The sequence below is a fragment of the Lissotriton helveticus genome, chromosome 1_1 (assembly GCF_964261635.1).
Source record: "Lissotriton helveticus chromosome 1_1, aLisHel1.1, whole genome shotgun sequence".
In the NCBI taxonomy this organism is placed as follows: domain Eukaryota; kingdom Metazoa; phylum Chordata; class Amphibia; order Caudata; family Salamandridae; genus Lissotriton; species Lissotriton helveticus.
The window spans coordinates 709,783,378-709,801,562 of NC_136057.1; the positions used below are offsets into that span (position 1 = coordinate 709,783,378).

The window sequence follows — 18,185 nt, forward strand, 5'->3', positions numbered from 1 at the left end:
TTATCCCGGGTTTCGGTCAGGTTGACGCTGCGGCTTCTGGGGCTGATGGCCTCCTGCATCCTACTGGTGCATCACGCCAGGTGGCGAATGCGGGCTCTGCAGTGGGACCTGAAGTTTCAGTGGGCCCAGCATCAGGGCAACCTATCCGACCATGTCCTGATCTCGGAGGGCACTGCGAGACAGTTGCAGTAGTGGCTTACGGACCGCGATTGGGTCAGAGGCAGATCCCTCTCCCTTCCCCAACCGGAGCACGTAGTTGTGACGGACGCGTCCCTCCAGGGCTGGGGAGGCCACTTGGGAGAGGCGGAGATCAGAGGCATCTGGTCTCCGGCGGAGTCCCGGCTCCATATCAACATGATGGAGCTGCGGGCGATTCGCCTAGCACTGAAGGCATTCCTCCCCTTTGTCAACGGGAGTGTAGTGCAGGTGTTCACGGACAACACCACCGCCATGTGGTACTGCAACAAACAGGGCGGTGTGGGGTCGTGGACCCTTTGCCAGGAGGCTCTGCGCCTCTGGCAATGGCTGGAACGTCAGGGCGTGACTCTGACGGTTCAACACCTGGCAGGTTCTCTGAACGCCAGGGCGGACGAACTCAGCCGTCGGTGCTCGGTGGATCACGAATGGCGTCTGAACTCGGACGTAGCGAACGGCCTCTTTCAGCAATGGGGAGAGCCTTGGTTAGATCTATTCGCCACAGAAGAGAACGCGCAATGTCATCAGTTCTGCGCGTTGGAGTTTCCAAGACGGCACTCGCTCGGCGACGCCTTTCGGCGCGAGTGGAGCTGCGGTCTGTTGTACGCCTTTCCGCCTATACCACTTCTGCCCAGAGTGCTGAAGAAGATCAGGCGCAACCGGGCCCAAGTTATCCTTGTGGCTCCGGACTGGGCTCGAAGATACTGGTATCCCGAGCTACTCAGCATGTCAGTCGGTCCCTCGATCCGCCTGCCCCTTCAGGAGAACCTTCTGTCGCAGCAGCAGGGGACGGTCCTCCACCCGAACCTGTCCAGCCTCCACCTCCATGCGTGGAGATTGAGCGGCGACAGTTGAGGCCATTCGACTTGCCTCCTGAAGTCTGTGATGTGATTCTGGCAGCCAGGCGTCCCTCCACAAAGTCGGTATACGCCTGCCGGTGGAACAGATTTGTGGCATGGTGCACAGCAAAGGCTGTGGATCCCCTTTCTGCCCCTCTTTCCGAGGTTCTCCTCTTCCTTCTTTCTCTTGCCCAGCAGGGCTCTGCTCTGGGCACTATCAAGGGCTACCTTTCTGCCCTTTCCGCCTTCTTAAGGCTACCTGATCAGCCATCCTTATTCAAGTCCCCTATTGTACTGAGATTCTTGAAAGGCATCACGCACATGTATCCTCCTGTTCCGTTCGTGATGCCTCAGTGGGACTTGAACCTGGTTCTGACATTCTTGATGTGCGCTCCCTTTGAGCCGCTTCATTCCTGTCCTCTCCGTCTTCTCACTTTAAAGACGGCCTTCCTGGTTGCCATCACCTCTGCCAGGAGAGTGAGTGAGCTCCAGGCTCTTTCTGTTAAACCTCCTTTCTTGTCCGTCCATCCTGACAAGGTGGTTCTTAGGACTAGGCCTTCTTTCCTGCCCAAAGTAGTTTCTGCTTTTCACATCGGGCAGTCCATCACCTTACCCTCCTTCTTCCCGCCTCCGCATCCTTCAAAGGATGAAGAGCGGCTCCATCGTCTGGACCCAAAACGTGCGCTTTCATTTTATATGGATCGCACACGCCAGTTCTGGGTGGATGACCAACTGTTTGTTGGCTACGTGGGTGAGAAGAAGGGAAGGGCGGTACAGAAACGGACCATCTCTCGGTGGGTCGTCCTGTGCATCAAAACATGCTATTCTTTGGCTCGGAAGGAGCCTCCTGTTGGGCTGAGGGCCCATTCCACTCGGGCCACGGCGGCTACTACTGCCCTGGGCCGGGGAGTCCCTTTGCAGGACATTTGCCAGGCGGCTACGTGGGCCTCGCTGCACACCTTTGCGAGGCACTACTGCCTGGACAGTCAAGTCCGGAGGGATGGCTTCTTTGGCCGTTCGGTCCTCCAGGACTTTCTGGTGTAGGTTTGTATTGGTTCGCAGACCCACCACCGGGGTTGGTATTGCTGGGGTATCTATTCTAAGGTAAGGAATCTAATACTAACCTGTTTCTTTCAGATGAACAAGTTACTTACCTTCGGTAACGATATATCTGTAAGAAACAGTAGTTAGTATTAGATTCCTTACCGCCCCACCCGTCCTCCCCGTTCTGCGAACTGATACCTAGGGTTAAGGACATCCCTTTCAGGGCCCTAGTTTCAAATGGCACCAGTGTTAGTTCTCACATGGCTCTGCGTGTTCTGGCGCGGAAAAGCTGTGTGCAAAGAACTGACGTCAGCGCGCGGAGGCGGCGTCTATATACTCCAGCGACGTCATCACGGCGCACGACGCCGACGACGCGGAGCCGCAGGGGACGCCTGCAGACGACGCCTACCGACGCGCAGGGGTACTGCTACGCAAAAGTTTCCGGATCCAGACTGACGCCTGGGGATATTCTAAGGTAAGGAATCTAATACTAACTACTGTTTCTTACAGATATATCGTTACCGAAGGTAAGTAACTTGTTCTTTACCTAGTCACATTTCTTTGTGTTGAGACTGCGGTCAGAAGTCAGTTTACAATTACTTTTCCTTCTCTGACAGCAGAGTTCCAGGATTCTGGAAAGTGAACAGTGTGACCTGCTTTACACAGTAGGATATCCGGTTTTTCCCGACACACATTTAAAAAGCTATTAAGTCAATTGTGCAAACATTTCAAAATATTTCAGTAGTTGTGAAAGCCCATTTCTTGTACTTCTGTGTGATGAAAAACATATTTTAATAGGATGAAAAACAAATAAGAACACTTTACTTGGTGATATGCAAATGACAAATATGTTTTCTGAAATCCAATTTTTAAGATTATTAGTACACTATATAGTTTTATCAGTAATGCTGCAAGGTTGTGGGAAGGTTTTTTGCCATTTCTTCGAAATTTACTGTCTGTAAATGACCGTGCACTACCACATCGTGCTTTAGCTGTATATTTATTGAAAGTGAGTGTATTACCATGAACTGAGAAACACACCTGCTGTGATGTGATGGTAATGCTATTCGTAAACTGAGAGTGAAGTCAGGGATCATGTGTACTCAATATGTGAGCTAGAATCTTATTACACATGGAGCAAACGTTTAGTCTATTTTATCAAATCAAGAGTTTTGTTTTTTACATCAGAAATGCTGGACTCACATATTTGAATGTGCACCCATAAGTGAGGATAAAGAAAAAGGCGACTATGTAAAATAAAATATTTGCCAATGATCACACAATTTTAGACCAGTTTAAGGGTCAATTACATTACAGTTAGGTCAAATAAATTATTAAAGTTACTCGACCTGCACGTCTTGTTACATTTTTATGATACTTCGAGACCTGTAATATAATTTTCATTTCAGTTTTCAATTCATTATAACTTTCTTTTCAAGTTCTATGGGCCCGATTCCCAAAGGTAACTTATACCTTGGAGTAAGTTTACTACATTTTGTATTTAAAAAAGCGCTTCAACACCCCATCAGAGGTTGGAAGCGCTATATAAATACAAACCTGCTATCCTCCCGAATCCAAATAACTGACTAACATATCCACCACTTAACATTTACTTGCATTTTTCACTATACTAATTCAACACTAATCCTCTATGGATCCCGGAGTAGCGTGCTACTCGCAGAAAAAGCGCTTTGACGCATTGTCAGGGGTAGTAAGCGCTATACAAATGCAATTACAATACAATACAATAAACTGCACTTTTGTATTAATGTATACTTTTGTAGTAATTCCAGCACTACACATGGCCAATCACTGGTACTACACACACTCCCATAGAAAATAATGGAGGTAGGGGATTAAAATAAAACTCCATAGGAAATAATGCACAAAATGTAGATTCTGTAATTGATGACTTAGGCTTGTCTGAATATGGTTTAGCCAAAAAGCGTTATTGTATTTCCTTTGTAGCTAGGTTACACTACTTTCAAGTTAAGATCTAAGAATTTTCTATTGTTTTATTTTTAAAGAGCTGCTGTATAAATAATTTCTTTTTCTTGAAAAATTATATTCTACTCGATCTTGAATTATTCCGTTTTGTGTTTTAGAGGCAAGAAAGGTTTGCAGACCGGTCATTGTTAGAAATGGAAAAAATGGTGAGTTCATTTCAAAATAGTTTGATGTTTATAACACGTATGGGAAGAAGAACAGAAACAAAATGTTACTGTAGTTAAATATATCTGCTTAGAAGTAACTATAAAGCATATTCTGTGGTTTTACAGTTTGACCAAATATTACAAGTTAATAGGCCAAAATATCTAAAAAATTAAGTTTTGCAAGTCGTGAATGATGAGCATTTACTAGAATAGCGTGGCTGGAACTCAGAATGATTCAATATTCTTAATAGATCTGCTTCCTAAAAGTAATTTGATTTATTTGAAAACTTCTCATAACCATAGTATTGCACATATTATTATAAATTATGAGTGTCTACATGTTATTTCCTTGTTGGTTGTGATTCCTTTTGTTTTGACAACATATTTGCCATTCAGAGTTTGACTCAGTAGTCATGAGGTGACTTTGAAATACCTAATAAAGCACATACAGAATCGAGGAAATTAAAGCAAGAGGGGCATTAAAGAGAACTTCTTTAGTCAAGTGACTGGTCCTCATTCAGAGTTTGACGTGCACCTGGCCGTCCACCAACATAGCAGCTACCCCTGGCACCATGTTGTTCTGCCACCTGGCATATTTGGAGATTCCACAATCCTGACGGATACCTCAGTGCCTTCAGTGGAGCCTTTGCCAAGGCAGCTTCTCCAAAAGTATTGAAAGTTTGCTAAGCAACAGCCACATTTCACGTGACAATGTGACAATTTACCAAATTTTTTTTTTTAGAAAACAGAAATTTGTTTCTTGAAAATGTATGAAATGAGCAACCTGAACGCTTTCTCCAGTGTGTGGGGATCATTTTAATTTTGGGTTCTGCACTGTTTGGCTTGTCCTGGCAGTCCCAAACATAAACAAGCATTTGCAATGTAATAGGTCTCGCATTATGAAAGTTTGAGCTATTGGTCTTGTAAATGACAATTTTTAGGTCTCGCCCTGCGATTGCAGGCCAAAGGCCTGCAGTCGCAGAGCGAGTCTTTTGTAATCGTTTCACGCGTTTTACTTTCAAGGACTAGGCAGAGCGGACAAGAGGCTGTTACGCGCACGCAGCCGGCCGCAATGGGATCAGGTCGCGCGCTCACCCTCTCCTGTCTCTTCTTTCTCTCCTTGGACGCCTCATGCATACACACACACAGCCCCTGCTTTTCGCACAAGCACACACACAGACACACACACGGGCACACGAGCGCACATACACACACACACACATGCACACATACAGACACCAACTCCCCCCCCCCCCCCCCCCCCCCCCGCCGCCTCCACCCCCCAAGGGTGAGATGTCCCCCCCCCTCTTTCCTCGCACTCACCTGAGAGGTCGGCGCGGGCCCCACCGAGCAGCAGGAGGCAGGCGGCGAGCAGCAGCGGCGGCTCCATGGCGCTTGGTCCGTCCGTCTGTCTGACTGCCGGCGCGTGCCCCCTTTCGGCCTCCTATACAGATGCGTGAGAGAACAAGGCCCAGTGCGCCCCTCTTACGCACTGAGCGAGCGCGCGCGTGCCCGCCCGCCACAGAAAGAGAGCACGGACAAGGACCCGGGTCTAATATCAGCTGCGCACGACCCGAGCCCGAGGACAGGGGGCAGACCAGGGCCATGGAAGTAGAAGGACAAGGGCCGCGAGCCCGCCTGCGCTCGTGTATCGCTTTGTGTGAGCACAGAGGCAGTCTACGCTGCCAGGTAACAGTGAGTATTCCCAATATTCGGCATTGCTTTGGGGGTGACCAGACACTCGTTAGTAACATTGATAATGAAATACTGGTGAAAAAAGTAATGTGATAGCCTGTATTATGCCGCTTACATGCAGCTCTTTGGTGCCAGTTTATAAGTAACTTTTCTATGTTAGGAGTGTAATTTATGAACTGTTGTAACAAGGATCTCTGTGACAAAAGCATTAATCCACTGAGCTATCCACATAAAATACTATTCTGAAATCTGCGTGGTACACGTTCTTTGCAGCAGACATATTAGAGTGTGCGCTACTTTATAATGAGTCAAAATGCCACTAGACAAAACTCCATCTCCCTCCAACAGAAACATTAATTAGAATCTTTATCTTGACGTTTTATTTGCTGCCTGAAAACTGCTGGATGCACAAAGCTCACTGCAGCAGGTGCTTTTAAAACCATGACTTATTTCTAAACACAGGGCGTCTGAGGTCAGCAACAGGTGCGGCTGCAAAACTTAGCTGGCCCTGAACATGGCCTTTTTGGTAAATCTGTACTCCTCTAATTCAGGCACATCACTCCTTTGGCGCTAGTACAGGGGTGTGGCTATCAATGGGGCAGCAGTGTCACTGGGACTCGGCTGTAAAGGGCTCTCTGCACTCGAATGGTGCAGTTTTATACTGATCAGCATGGAAATAGGAGGTCATTTTCCCTTGTTACATTAGAGTCTACTGTACCCATGCTAAACTACTGCACGTACATTACGTAAGCAAATGCAAAATATTGTATCTGATGCTTTTATGAAACGTGAACTCCCAATAAGTGAGTAGATAGACGGCGAACCAGGGTTATTGTGTAGTTCATCGCAGCGTCTGGTAATGGTGCCAGTATCTTTGTATAAGAGCAACTGTAACATTATCCCTCAGGAATTTTTTTGAGCGTGTACAGAACAAAGGACACCACATTTCATAGGAGACATTTTCAGTTAACATATTGAAGCACCAATACCGTACATCTCTTTCTGAAGCCCTCTCATCTACAGGTTTCATGCTTCATCTCCTTCCTCTACATTGCTGTCTTTTCACTCTCCTTCAACATGCACTTACATTCTCCTCGTCTACATCACTTTCATTCTCCTCCTCTACATCATCTTTGCAGCTGGTGCTTAACCCACCGAGCGATCTCACCAGCTGCTCCAGGCTTTGGAAGCACAAAAGAAATGGTCCTGAGTTTTCTATAGAAAAAAGCGTGCTTTATGGACATTGTAGATAACTTTCCTCAGCTTTGACAAACAAACGCAGTTTTTCTGTGCACTGCAAGGAAACCTAATCTCCGGTGCCTGGCTGCTGCAATGAATAGCGTTTGTTGTTAAGGTGCTGGCTACCATCCGCCTTGCAATGCAATAGGTCTTGCATTACTGAAAATTACAGCTATTGGTGTTGCATTATTATTTGCAACGACAAAAGCTTAAACCTTTACTAATGCGAGACCTATTGCATTGCAAATGCTTGTTTTCTTTATGTGTTGGTTTTGAAAATAGCTAAATTAATTGCTTTGTCATTTACAATGCCAATAGTTATAACTTTCGCAAATGTGACACCTATAACATTTGTAATGCAACATGTTGTGTATTTACGTGACTTGGATGTATTGATATTACAAATAACAATGGCTTTTAATTTTTTTAAATAATTAATACTTAAATAAAAGTGATTGTAATTTATAATGGCAATAGCTTAAACTTTTGTAAATAACTTTTGTGAAGATTATGTTCAGTGTATTTTATTGTGATGAAAATCCAAGAACAGAAGTGAAATATTAACATCTTTTTGTGACATTTGTAATACAGCTTGAAACATTGAGAGAACATATTTGAACCAGTTGTTGTTGAATGGTTGCAGAGATTGATGCTGTGATGGCGCGGAGTGATGCTGGGGTTGCGCTGAGTGAAGCAGGGGTTGCGCTGAGTGAAGCAGGGGTTGCGCTGATTGATGCAGGGGTTGCGCTGAGTGATGCAGGGGTTGCGCTGAGTGATGCAGGGGTTGCGCTGAGTGATGCAGGGGTTGCGCTGAGTGATGCAGGGGTTGCGCTGAGTGATGCAGGGGTTGCGCTGAGTGATGCAGGGGTTGCGCTGAGTGATGCAGGGGTTGCGCTGAGTGATGCAGGGGTTGCGCTGAGTGATGCAGGGGTTGCGCTGAGTGATGCAGGGGTTGCGCTGAGTGATGCTGGGGTTGCGCTGAGTGATGCTGGGGTTGCGCTGAGTGATGCTGGGGTTGCGCTGAGTGATGCTGGGGTTGCGCTGAGTGATGCAGGGGTTGCGCTGAGTGATGCAGGGGTTGTGCTGAGTGATGCAGGGGTTGCGCAGAGTGATGCAGGGGTTGCGCTGAGTGATGCAGGGGTTGCGCTGAGTGATGCAGGGGTTGCGCTGAGTGATGCAGGGGTTGCGCTGAGTGATGCAGGGGATGCGCTGAGTGATGCAGGGGTTGCAAGGGAAAAACGAGTCTTACAGAGGGCAGAAGGGCACAAAAAGTGAGTCTAACAGGGCAGAAGGGCAGAAAAACAAGGGAAAAACGAGTCTAACAGAAGGCAGAAGGGCACAAAAAACGCTATGAATAAATGTAAGGTGCAAGCACATTACAAAGCGATAGCGTGTTTAAAATAGCCTAAAGCCTTTACAATACAGAGTCGACCTGGTAAGCACCTTTAGAAACATTGTAATCACTGAACAAAAGTAAATTAGCAAAGGAAGAAGTCTGTACTGCTGAGACGGAAGAATCCTTTGTAGCTGCGTGTAGCTGGAAAGATTATCATACTTCTAAGCAGCATATGTTTTTTATTGGTACATTTGTCTGTAAAGGTTCCCAACAGCAAAGCACATGCGATGGGACGGTGGGGCTGTGTATGTATGCAGGCTCGGCCTCACCAGTAGCGTAACTGACACAAGGACAGTGCTCTGGGTGCTGCATTTTTAACATGCCGTGATTAACACATGGCGTGCAACAAGCGCTACATTTTTCACACAAGGAGACTACCTTGGGTGCTTGATGTGTAACACTACGTAATGGTGAGCAGTCCCAAAAGCATACAAATATTGCTATATTTTTATGGATGCACTGAATGCGGCAGGGTTAGCACACAACGTGCACCAAGTGCTGCATGTCTGAACAAACGAAGAGTGCTCTGGGCGCTACATGTTTAGCACTGGGTAAAAGGTGAGCAGTACTAAAGCACATAAAAATAGCAATATCTAAAAAAAGCAAAACATTACAAACAAACACACAGGCAAACTGTATGTGGCATGGTTAACACATGGTGTGCACCAAGCGCTGCATGTTTGACACAAGGAGTGCTCTAGGCACTGTATATTTCACGCGGCCTGGTTAACACACAGCTTGAACCAAGCACTGCATGATTGACACAAGGAGAGTGCTCTTGTTGGCTTCAACTTGTTACAGCTGACTAAGATTACACAAATGAGATTAGCAGGCGGAAAGGCGACTCTGATAAGAAAAGGTGACACAGCGCCCCAAAACTCCATGTCAGAACGAGCGCTATTTAAGGAAATTAGAAAGATAGTTTTAAGTAAATGTATGATAAAGAGTTTGACGAAGGTTAAAGCAGAAATAAAGTACACACATGCATAGAAGGGGGTGGGGAGAATGAAAAAGCACGTTTGGCCATGTTGTCAGCGGCCGCAGCGGCCTCGCTGCTTGGAAGCGGTGGTGTGCATGGTGCTCCCTCGCCTTGCATGCCGCCTGCTGTGAAAGCCCCCAGGGCTGTTATGCTCTAAGTTGCTGTCCCCGCTCTGGGCTCTGCTGCCCGTCATATTTCTGTTGTGATGCTTAGTCAGCAAGTAAACAGAAAACAGAGCCGCTGCCACTGTCTGCCATGTCTGCAGCGGCTCTAGGGATCTCGGAGCTAAATCCAGGCAACACAACTGCGCCAATGTGGTCACGTAGGCAAAGCCGGCAAAATTATTAGAAGCAGCCGAACTGCTGAAGATAGACCAGATGCTAGCATCTTCAGGGGCCGAGATTCACTTCAAGATAATATCAAGAACATCGGGGAACACTCCTTTGACCCGTGGATTCCTAGTCTGTCTGTTATTGGGGAGATGGATCTTCCCTTGGCGGTGCCGCATTATGATTAAACTCTTATGGAGGCCTTAGACGAACTAGCACCGGCTCGGTCCTGTTACTCAGCCAGGAAAAGACCTTCAGCCCCCTGGTTCACAGAACAGCTAAGACTCCTTAGACAGGAAGTAAGGAGGCAGGAGCGCCTATGGCATGCTAGTTGGGACTTATAAGATAGGGAAGCTCATAAAATCCTGCTTAAAACATACAAGCTGGAAGTTATTCGGACCAAACAAGACTACTTCACGGCCCTCACTGCTTCCCTTTCATCTCCCAAAGAGCTTTTCAGGATCGTGGACTCTCTTACATCTCTTCAGGTCCCCGATCCCGTTATTTCATCTCAGGAGCTCTGCAATGACATAGCCCTCTTCTTTCAGTCCAAAATAACGGACATCTCTACCTCCTTGGAGGCACAGAGGCTACTAATGGCTGAGTCACCGGCTACCGAGGTCTTGGACACCTCTTCGGCAGAGCTTCCTTCGGCCGGCTGTCTGGAATCCTTTCCGCCGCTCTCTCTACAAGATCTTGAGACGCTGCTTGACAATACTAAGTCAGGGTCTCCGCTGGATGCCTGCCCTCTTAGGATCCTGAAGCAGTGTAGAGGAACTCTCTTACCCCCTTTGCTTGACATCATGAATGGGGTAATGAGGGAGGGTGTCTTTCCACCACAGTGGAAAAATGCGGTGGTAAAACCACTGCTCAAGAAACCCTCCCTAGATCCTGGGGTTTTAAAGAACTTTCGCCCCATCTCACTGCTCCCAGCTCCCGCAAAGATGTTAGAGGCCCATTTAAAAAGGCATCTTGCCGTCTTTGTGGAGAATTCAGGCTGTCTGGATCCTTCCCAGCATGGGTTCAGGAGGGAACACAGCACCGAGTCTGCCCTCACCCTTGTGCTCGATTCCATCCGTATGAGCGTAGATGTGGGTCGGACATCCCTCCTGATCCTTCTGGACCTCACGGCTGCCTTCGATACCCTTTCTCCCCGTGTCTTAACATCTCGACTGGGTGAGATTGGGGTCCGGGGTGCAGCCCTGGGATTGCTCTCCTCCTTCCTTGAACATAGAGAGCAGAGGGTAATGCTGGGAAAATTTCTATCTCCATCCCAGTCTGTGCAATGTGGGGTCCCTCAGGGGTCGGCGCTTAGTCCCACCCTTTTTAACATCTATGTGACCCCCCTTGCCAGACTTATTAGATCTTTCGGGATGGAGGTAGTTTCCTACGCGGATGACACCCAGATCCTCGTGTCTCTCTCCCAGTCAACCGAGCTGACAGCCTCCAAGTTTAGATCCAGCCGAGGTAGAGGAGGTCACCAGCAGTCCTCTACCTCGACGAGAGGAGGAAAACAAGGAGCACTGGCTTCCTCTAGCGCCGTTGTCCACTCCAGTGGGAGGAAGTGTTTCAAAACATCTGACAGAGTGGGGCAGCATCACGAACGATCGGTGGGTGCTGAATACACTGCGCAATGGATATACTCTTCGTTTCCGTGCGCCTCAACAGGACATTCCCCCAAAGAAATCTCGTCCGCACCAACTTGATCTGCTCCGAAAAGAGGTGAAGGCTCTCCTCCAAAAACGAGCTATAGAAGAGGTGCCTCCCTCACAAAGGGGAAAAGGGGTCTACTCCAGATACTTTCTTGTCCCCAAAAAGGATCAGGAAAACAAGTTCCGGCCTATCCTGGATCTTCCTGTTCTAAACAAGAACATAGTCAAGGAGAAGTTCTGCATGCTTGCTCTTCACCAAATATGTCCACATCTGCAAGTGGGAGATTGAATGTGTTCGATGGACTTGCAAGATGCCTACTTCCACATTCCAATTGCCATGTGACATCAGAAGTTCTTAAGGTTTCTGGTGGGCAGCAAGCACTACCAGTACAGGATCCTGCCTTTAGGGCTAAAGTCAGCACCGAGAGTCTTCACCAAATGCATGGCAGTGGTGGCAGCCTTCCTGCACAATAAAGGCGACTGGATCCTAAAAGGCCCATCTCCTTATCAGGTAGAGAACGACTTCCACCTTTGCCTGCTACAATTGCACAGGCTCGGCCTCCACGTCAACATGGAGAAGTCAGTACAACTACCGACCCAATCCATTCACTACCTGGGCTCCGTTCTGGATACAGAATTGGGAAAAGCGTATCCTTCGGAGGAGAGACTATTTTATATGCAGCAAAAGTGCAGAGTTCTACTACAGTCCCAGAATCCAACAGCGCGTCAAGTAGCATCTCTGCTGGGTTCCATGGCGTCCTGCATCTTCCTGATTCCTCACGCCAGGCTGAGGATGCGACCTTTGCAGCAGGCTCTGGAGGATCAATGGGATCAGTCGACGGGGCTCTGGGAAGACCGGATCTATCTTTCCCAGGTGACGAAGACCTCCATCAAATGGGGGACTCACCCTCGCAACCTTCTGGTAGGAGTACCTTTTCACCAACCTCTCCCGACAGTCTATAGTCACAAACGCGTCTCTCCAAGGCTGGGGAGCACACATGGGGTGTCTGCAGATTCAAGGAAGGTGTTCAGCAAAAGAACAGACCTACCATATCAACATGCTGGAGCTTCGAGCAGTCCATCTGGCTCTGAAGTCCTTCCTTCCTGCACTCGAATCACACTCAGTTCTGATACAAACGGACAATACGACGACCATATCCTACCTGAACAAGCAGGGCGGAACTCGGTCGAGTCCTCTCACAAGCCATATGGCACTGGCTGCTTGCCCGGAACCTCACAGTAGTGGCGGTGCACCTGCCAGGAGAGCTAAATATCAAGGCTGACGCACTCAGCAGGCACTTCGAAGATCAGCCAGACTGGGTGCTGCACGACAAGGTGGTGGCAGACCTCTTCCATCGCTGGGGTTGTCCAGAAATAGATCTGTTCGCGGACGACGAAAACTCAAAATGCCACGCCTTCGCGTCCAGATTCCACCGTCCAGGGACAAGGGGGAATGCCCTTTTGATGGACTGGTCAGGGACATTTGCTTAAGCATTTCCTCCTCTGCCCCTGATTCCGAAGGTGGTGTCCAAACTCATCAGATCCAGCATGACAGAGATCCTGGTAGCCCCGGACTGGCCTCGGCAGTGGTGGTTCCCGGACCTTCTACAGCTCTCGGTGCTTCCACCCTGGAGACTGCCCTGCAGGCCGGACCTGTTGACCAAGATGGGGGGGGGGGATTCTTCATCCCAACCTTCCTTCACTGCACTTAACAGCATGGCTCATCCCAACCTTCCCTCACTGCACTTAACAGCATGGCTCCTGAGGTCCTACAATACGGACATTTAAATTTACCACCTGATTGTATGCACATTTTAAAGGAAGCGAAACGACCCTCCACAAGAACGTCTTATGCGTTTAAGTAGAAGAAGTTTTTTCTTTGGTGCAGAGAACGTCACTTTGATCCCTCATCAGCACAGGAGGAGGTGATTCTGCCTTACTTGTTGTACTTAGCAAGATCTGGTCTTAAATATGCTTTGATCAGGGTGCACCTCTCGACCATTACGGCTTATAGGAAGTCTCCTACTCAGCCCTCCTTCTTCCAGTGATCAAGGACTTCTTACAGGGGTTGAAGAAAGTGTACCCCCCCTGTTAGAAACCCTTCTCCTCCGTGGGAATTAAACCTAGTGTTGTCTAAGTTGATGGGTCCCCCCTTCGAACCCATCCACAGAGCTTCCTTCCAACACCTATCGTGGAAGGCCGCTTTTCTAGTTGCAATTACATCAGCGCGCAGAGTAAGTGAGATACAAGCGCTGTGTACAAAAGAACCCTACACTGTTTTCCATCACAACAGAGTAGTCTTAAGGGCACATCCATCCTTTTTCCCTAAGGTTGTCTCTGATTTTCATATAAATCAGTCTATTTCTCTTCCTTCTGTTTTTACCAAACCCTATGACCCCGGCTGAGCGGTCGCTGCACTCTTTAGATCTCAAAAGAGTCCTTAAATTTTATTTGGAAAAGACCAAAGAAAGTAGGAAGACGGGCCAATTGTTTATCAACTACGGTCCACTGAGAACAGGCTTTCCAGCTGCCAAGAAATCCATCTCCAGATGGATCGTCTCTTGTATTAAATTGGCTTATCAGCTTGCAGGCAAGCCCTTATTTTTGTCACCTAAAGCACAATCTACTAGGGGGAAAGCGGCGACAGTAGCTTTCCTGCATGATGTCCCTATGTCAGAGATTTGCAAGGCTGCAACCTGGAGATCAGTCCATACCTTTACAAGGCATTACTGCCTAGAATCTGATTCCAGGACTGATACTCAAGTAGGTCAAGCCTCTTTGAGGAATCTATTTGGGTAGCCTGCGGCCTGTACAAGCTTAGTTTTTCTAGGCTTAGTAATGTTATTACTGCATTGTTACTCCTTTGCCGGCAGGGAGATGAGGTGAGGCTCGCTATTCTATTCTAATGCTTATGCCTATTGATGAGGATCCCCTGGAAGAGAAGGATTAGTTACTTACCTGTAATCCTAGTTCTCTTCCAGGGGTATCTTCATCAAAGTCATAAGCAACCCTCCCGCCTCCCCGGGCAAAGGATCTTTATTAATTTGGAGATATTGTTAACCTATTTGTTTCCATGGTTTTTCATTCTCCGAAAAGAACAACTGAGCCAACTGTCACCCCTGAGGCATGATGGGATACTGGGGGTCATGAGTGCCTTAAAGGCACGGTGTCAGTTTTTGTAGCATGCAACTACAGGTTAGCTTTTCAGTCTTTTTAGACTGTTTTTGCAATGCAGCCTGGGAGCTTTCAATGCTTTCAGGATATAATAAGAATTTCTACTGCTTTTTCAGCATTAAAACAGTTTCAAAACAATCTTTGATGTTGTTTTTCATGTTTCTAATGCATATGTTTCATGTATGGTGGACATTCTTTACAGCATAATCCAGCTCTATTGTGATTTTGGCTGCAATTGCTTGTTTTTATATATATATATATATATATATATATATATATATATATATATATATATATATATATATATATATATATTCACTGAAAAAACCATAGGTTATAGACCATATATAGTTAGGAATTAGCATTTACAAAACCTTGAAAATTCACTGAAAAAACCATAGGTTATAGACCATATATAGTTAGGAATTAGCATTTACAAAACCTTGAAAATTCACTGAAAAAACCATAGGTTATAGACCATATATCGTTAGGAATTAGCATTTAAAAAACCTTATTTTACTCACACAAAACCATTGAAATTCCATATATAGTTAGTTGCACTAACTATATATCGCGCACCCGCAATCCACTGCTGATGATGTCACATATTACATCATTCATGACATGGTCAGTGACATCACTGATGACATCTCAAATGACATCACTGATGACATCACTGATGACATCTCATTTGACATCAATGACCACATCACTGATGATATCATTCATGTGACAATACAATGCATCTCCTCACATTTTAATATAACCTCTGTTTCACCCAGTGTTAAATACAGAATATAATTTTTGAAACCATTGACACACCAATACTAGTTACTACATACGCACTCACTGATTCCTACGTCTACACACACCTTCACTCATTCACCCATACAATCATTCATACATACAATCACTCATCTTTACAACACTATCATATGCACTCATACACCTATACAGACACTCACAGTCTGCCACTCATCCATGGAGTTACTCACACACCTAGTCAGTCCTGTAAAGAATCAATGACACTTCCATTTTCTTGTCTATACAGTTAAACATAGAGCACCTTACATTTTCAAACATATACTAACACATACTTACCTTGTTATACAATCATTGATACAAGTACACATTGATCTGCACAGAGTCACACACCTCCCAGCCAGCCACACACACACTCAGTCTCCCATACAAATACTTGGACAATCAATCAGTAACCCATATAGTTAATCATATAGCTACTGATCAACACATGCAGCAGTTTACAGAACAACAGACATAATGATGCACAAATTAAGACACTTTAGTCACTAACCCATGCACTCAGTGAGACACATTTAATCACTCACTCATACATTCAGTCATGCACCTACTAAATCCTTTGTCCAGACACTTTTACTTCCACTCATTCTTCAATATGTAAGACACATTTTAACTTTACAGAAACATACAGTCACTGGATGTTGTCATCAGTGATGTCATCAGTGATGTCATTTGAGATGTCATCAGTGATGTCATCAGTGATGTCACTGACCATGTCATGAATGATGTAATATGTGACATCATCAGCAGTGGATTGCGGGTGCGCGATATATAGTTAGTGCAACTAACTATATATGGAATTTCAATGGTTTTGTGTGAGTAAAATAAGGTTTTTTAAATGCTAATTCCTAACGATATATGGTCTATAACCTATGGTTTTTTCAGTGAATTTTCAAGGTTTTGTAAATGCTAATTCCTAACTATATATGGTCTATAACCTATGGTTTTTTCAGTGAATTTTCAAGGTTTTGTAAATGCTAATTCCTAACTATATATGGTCTATAACCTATGGTTTTTTCAGTGAATTTCAATGGTTTTTTAATAGCAAATATCATAAGCTGTCGAATGTCAAGTACGTGGTAAGTAAAAACATTTTCGTGTTTATGCACACTGATCTGCTTTGAATGCTGCCCCCCACCCCTCATTTCTATTAGGAGTACTCTCTCTTTGCAGATAGTGAAGGGTAGTTAACGCAGGCCTTTGCCCCCGTTGTAATCCGTCGTGCCTGCTTCTCTCTCCATTTGATTGATTGTTCTCTTTGGTTCATTCTCTATTTACAAACAAGCACAGAGTCGCAATACTCTGTTTAGTCTTTGCAGATAGCGAAAAATTGTGTAAAAAAACAAAAGGAATCGAGCAAAATCAGTAGGCCACTAATGGGATCTCTTTTTGACCTCGCTAAAATAGAAACATTAGGAACAACCTGTTGAAAATAGCAATGTGTATGTACATAAGCGGCGTTCATTTGTGTTCACAGTACCCCTTGTTGATTGTTTGAATCGAGCATTGAATTGTTCGAAGTTGGTTCTCTTAAGGATCTTCTCTGCCTGCAAACGAGGAAGAATAGGAATATTCTCTCTCCCTTTGCAGATAGTGAAGGGTAGGTAACGCAAGCCTTTAACACGTCGTACCTATTTCATTCCTCATTGATTGATTGATTGTCCGAACATTGACTGTTTGGGAATTAGTTCTTTTTTGAGGTATTCCCTGTTTGCAAATAAACGTAGGAAAATCTTTGCAAGTAGTGAAAGGGTACGTAATGCGGACCTTTCTCCCCCGTTGTAATCTGTCATGCCTATCTACTCCCCACTGATTGATGCACCTGTTTCACCCGGACCATTTACTAGAGATAGGTCATCTGGCCCGACCAGAGAGCACCCCTAGTGAAAAGGACATATGCAATAATAACGAAGTGATCACTGTATCCTGTTAACAGAAACTTTAGCATGAAACAACCTGGAAAGAAAAGAATAGGAAAACGAAAATCAGTAGGCCACTGATGAACTTTTTATTAAATAACAAACAAAGAAACAATAACAATACGTAATGATAAAACCTATTATTGTCCTAGAAACAAGAAACGTTAGAAGTAAGCCCGTAATAAGAAACCTGAAAACATCGCCCCTCACTGCCCCAAAACGTGTCTGTCCCACCGCCTGCCACGGCCAAATAACGGCAAACTGGGAAAGATAGAAGTCAGCAGACATCCGCCCCATTCTAGAAACTTCCAAAGGGCAACAGGTTTTCGGCTACGCCCAGCCGGAAGCAACACATATAAGGCGGGTCCTGCTGCCACGCCTCGGCCAGGAGATCATCACGTAGGGTGTAGCCGGAGGAGAGGCCGAGGCCAGCGGGACCCGGCCAGGGGGATTGACAACACTGGAGAGTTTCAGGGGGGGGAATGTCCGTGTCCTCGACCCTCCCCTCTCTCTCCCAGTCCGGCCGCGGTGGCCCTTGAGAGTTGCAGGTTGTCCCTCCACACTCTCTCCCGGTCCGGCCACCAACGGCCGGGGGCTGGGGCCGACGGGATCCGGCTGCAGCCGATGAGCCAAGGAACCCGTTCATGGGGCCAGAGCAAAGGGCGTCCGGCCGCCATTCACCGGAGGTCCGGCCCAAAGACGGACGGGACATTTCTTCTTTCTTGAATAATTGCTGCAACAACCCTGGG

The 18,185-nt window shown here is 46.2% G+C and overlaps 1 protein-coding gene across 8 annotated transcripts in view; it reads left to right on the forward strand.

Moving 5' to 3' along the window:
* Positions 1-18,185, forward strand: part of PPP1R12A (protein phosphatase 1 regulatory subunit 12A) — a 1,571,083-nt gene that overhangs the window by 1,430,656 nt on the left and 122,242 nt on the right. For all 8 annotated transcript variants that reach the window (XR_013606928.1, XM_078674242.1, XM_078674241.1 and 5 more), the window contains one exon: positions 4,184-4,231. Coding sequence is in view for 7 of the 8 variants with exons in the window: in XM_078674242.1 (XP_078530368.1) it covers positions 4,184-4,231 (48 nt within the window). In the remaining variant the exon portion in view is untranslated. The remainder of the gene's footprint in view (positions 1-4,183; positions 4,232-18,185) is intronic.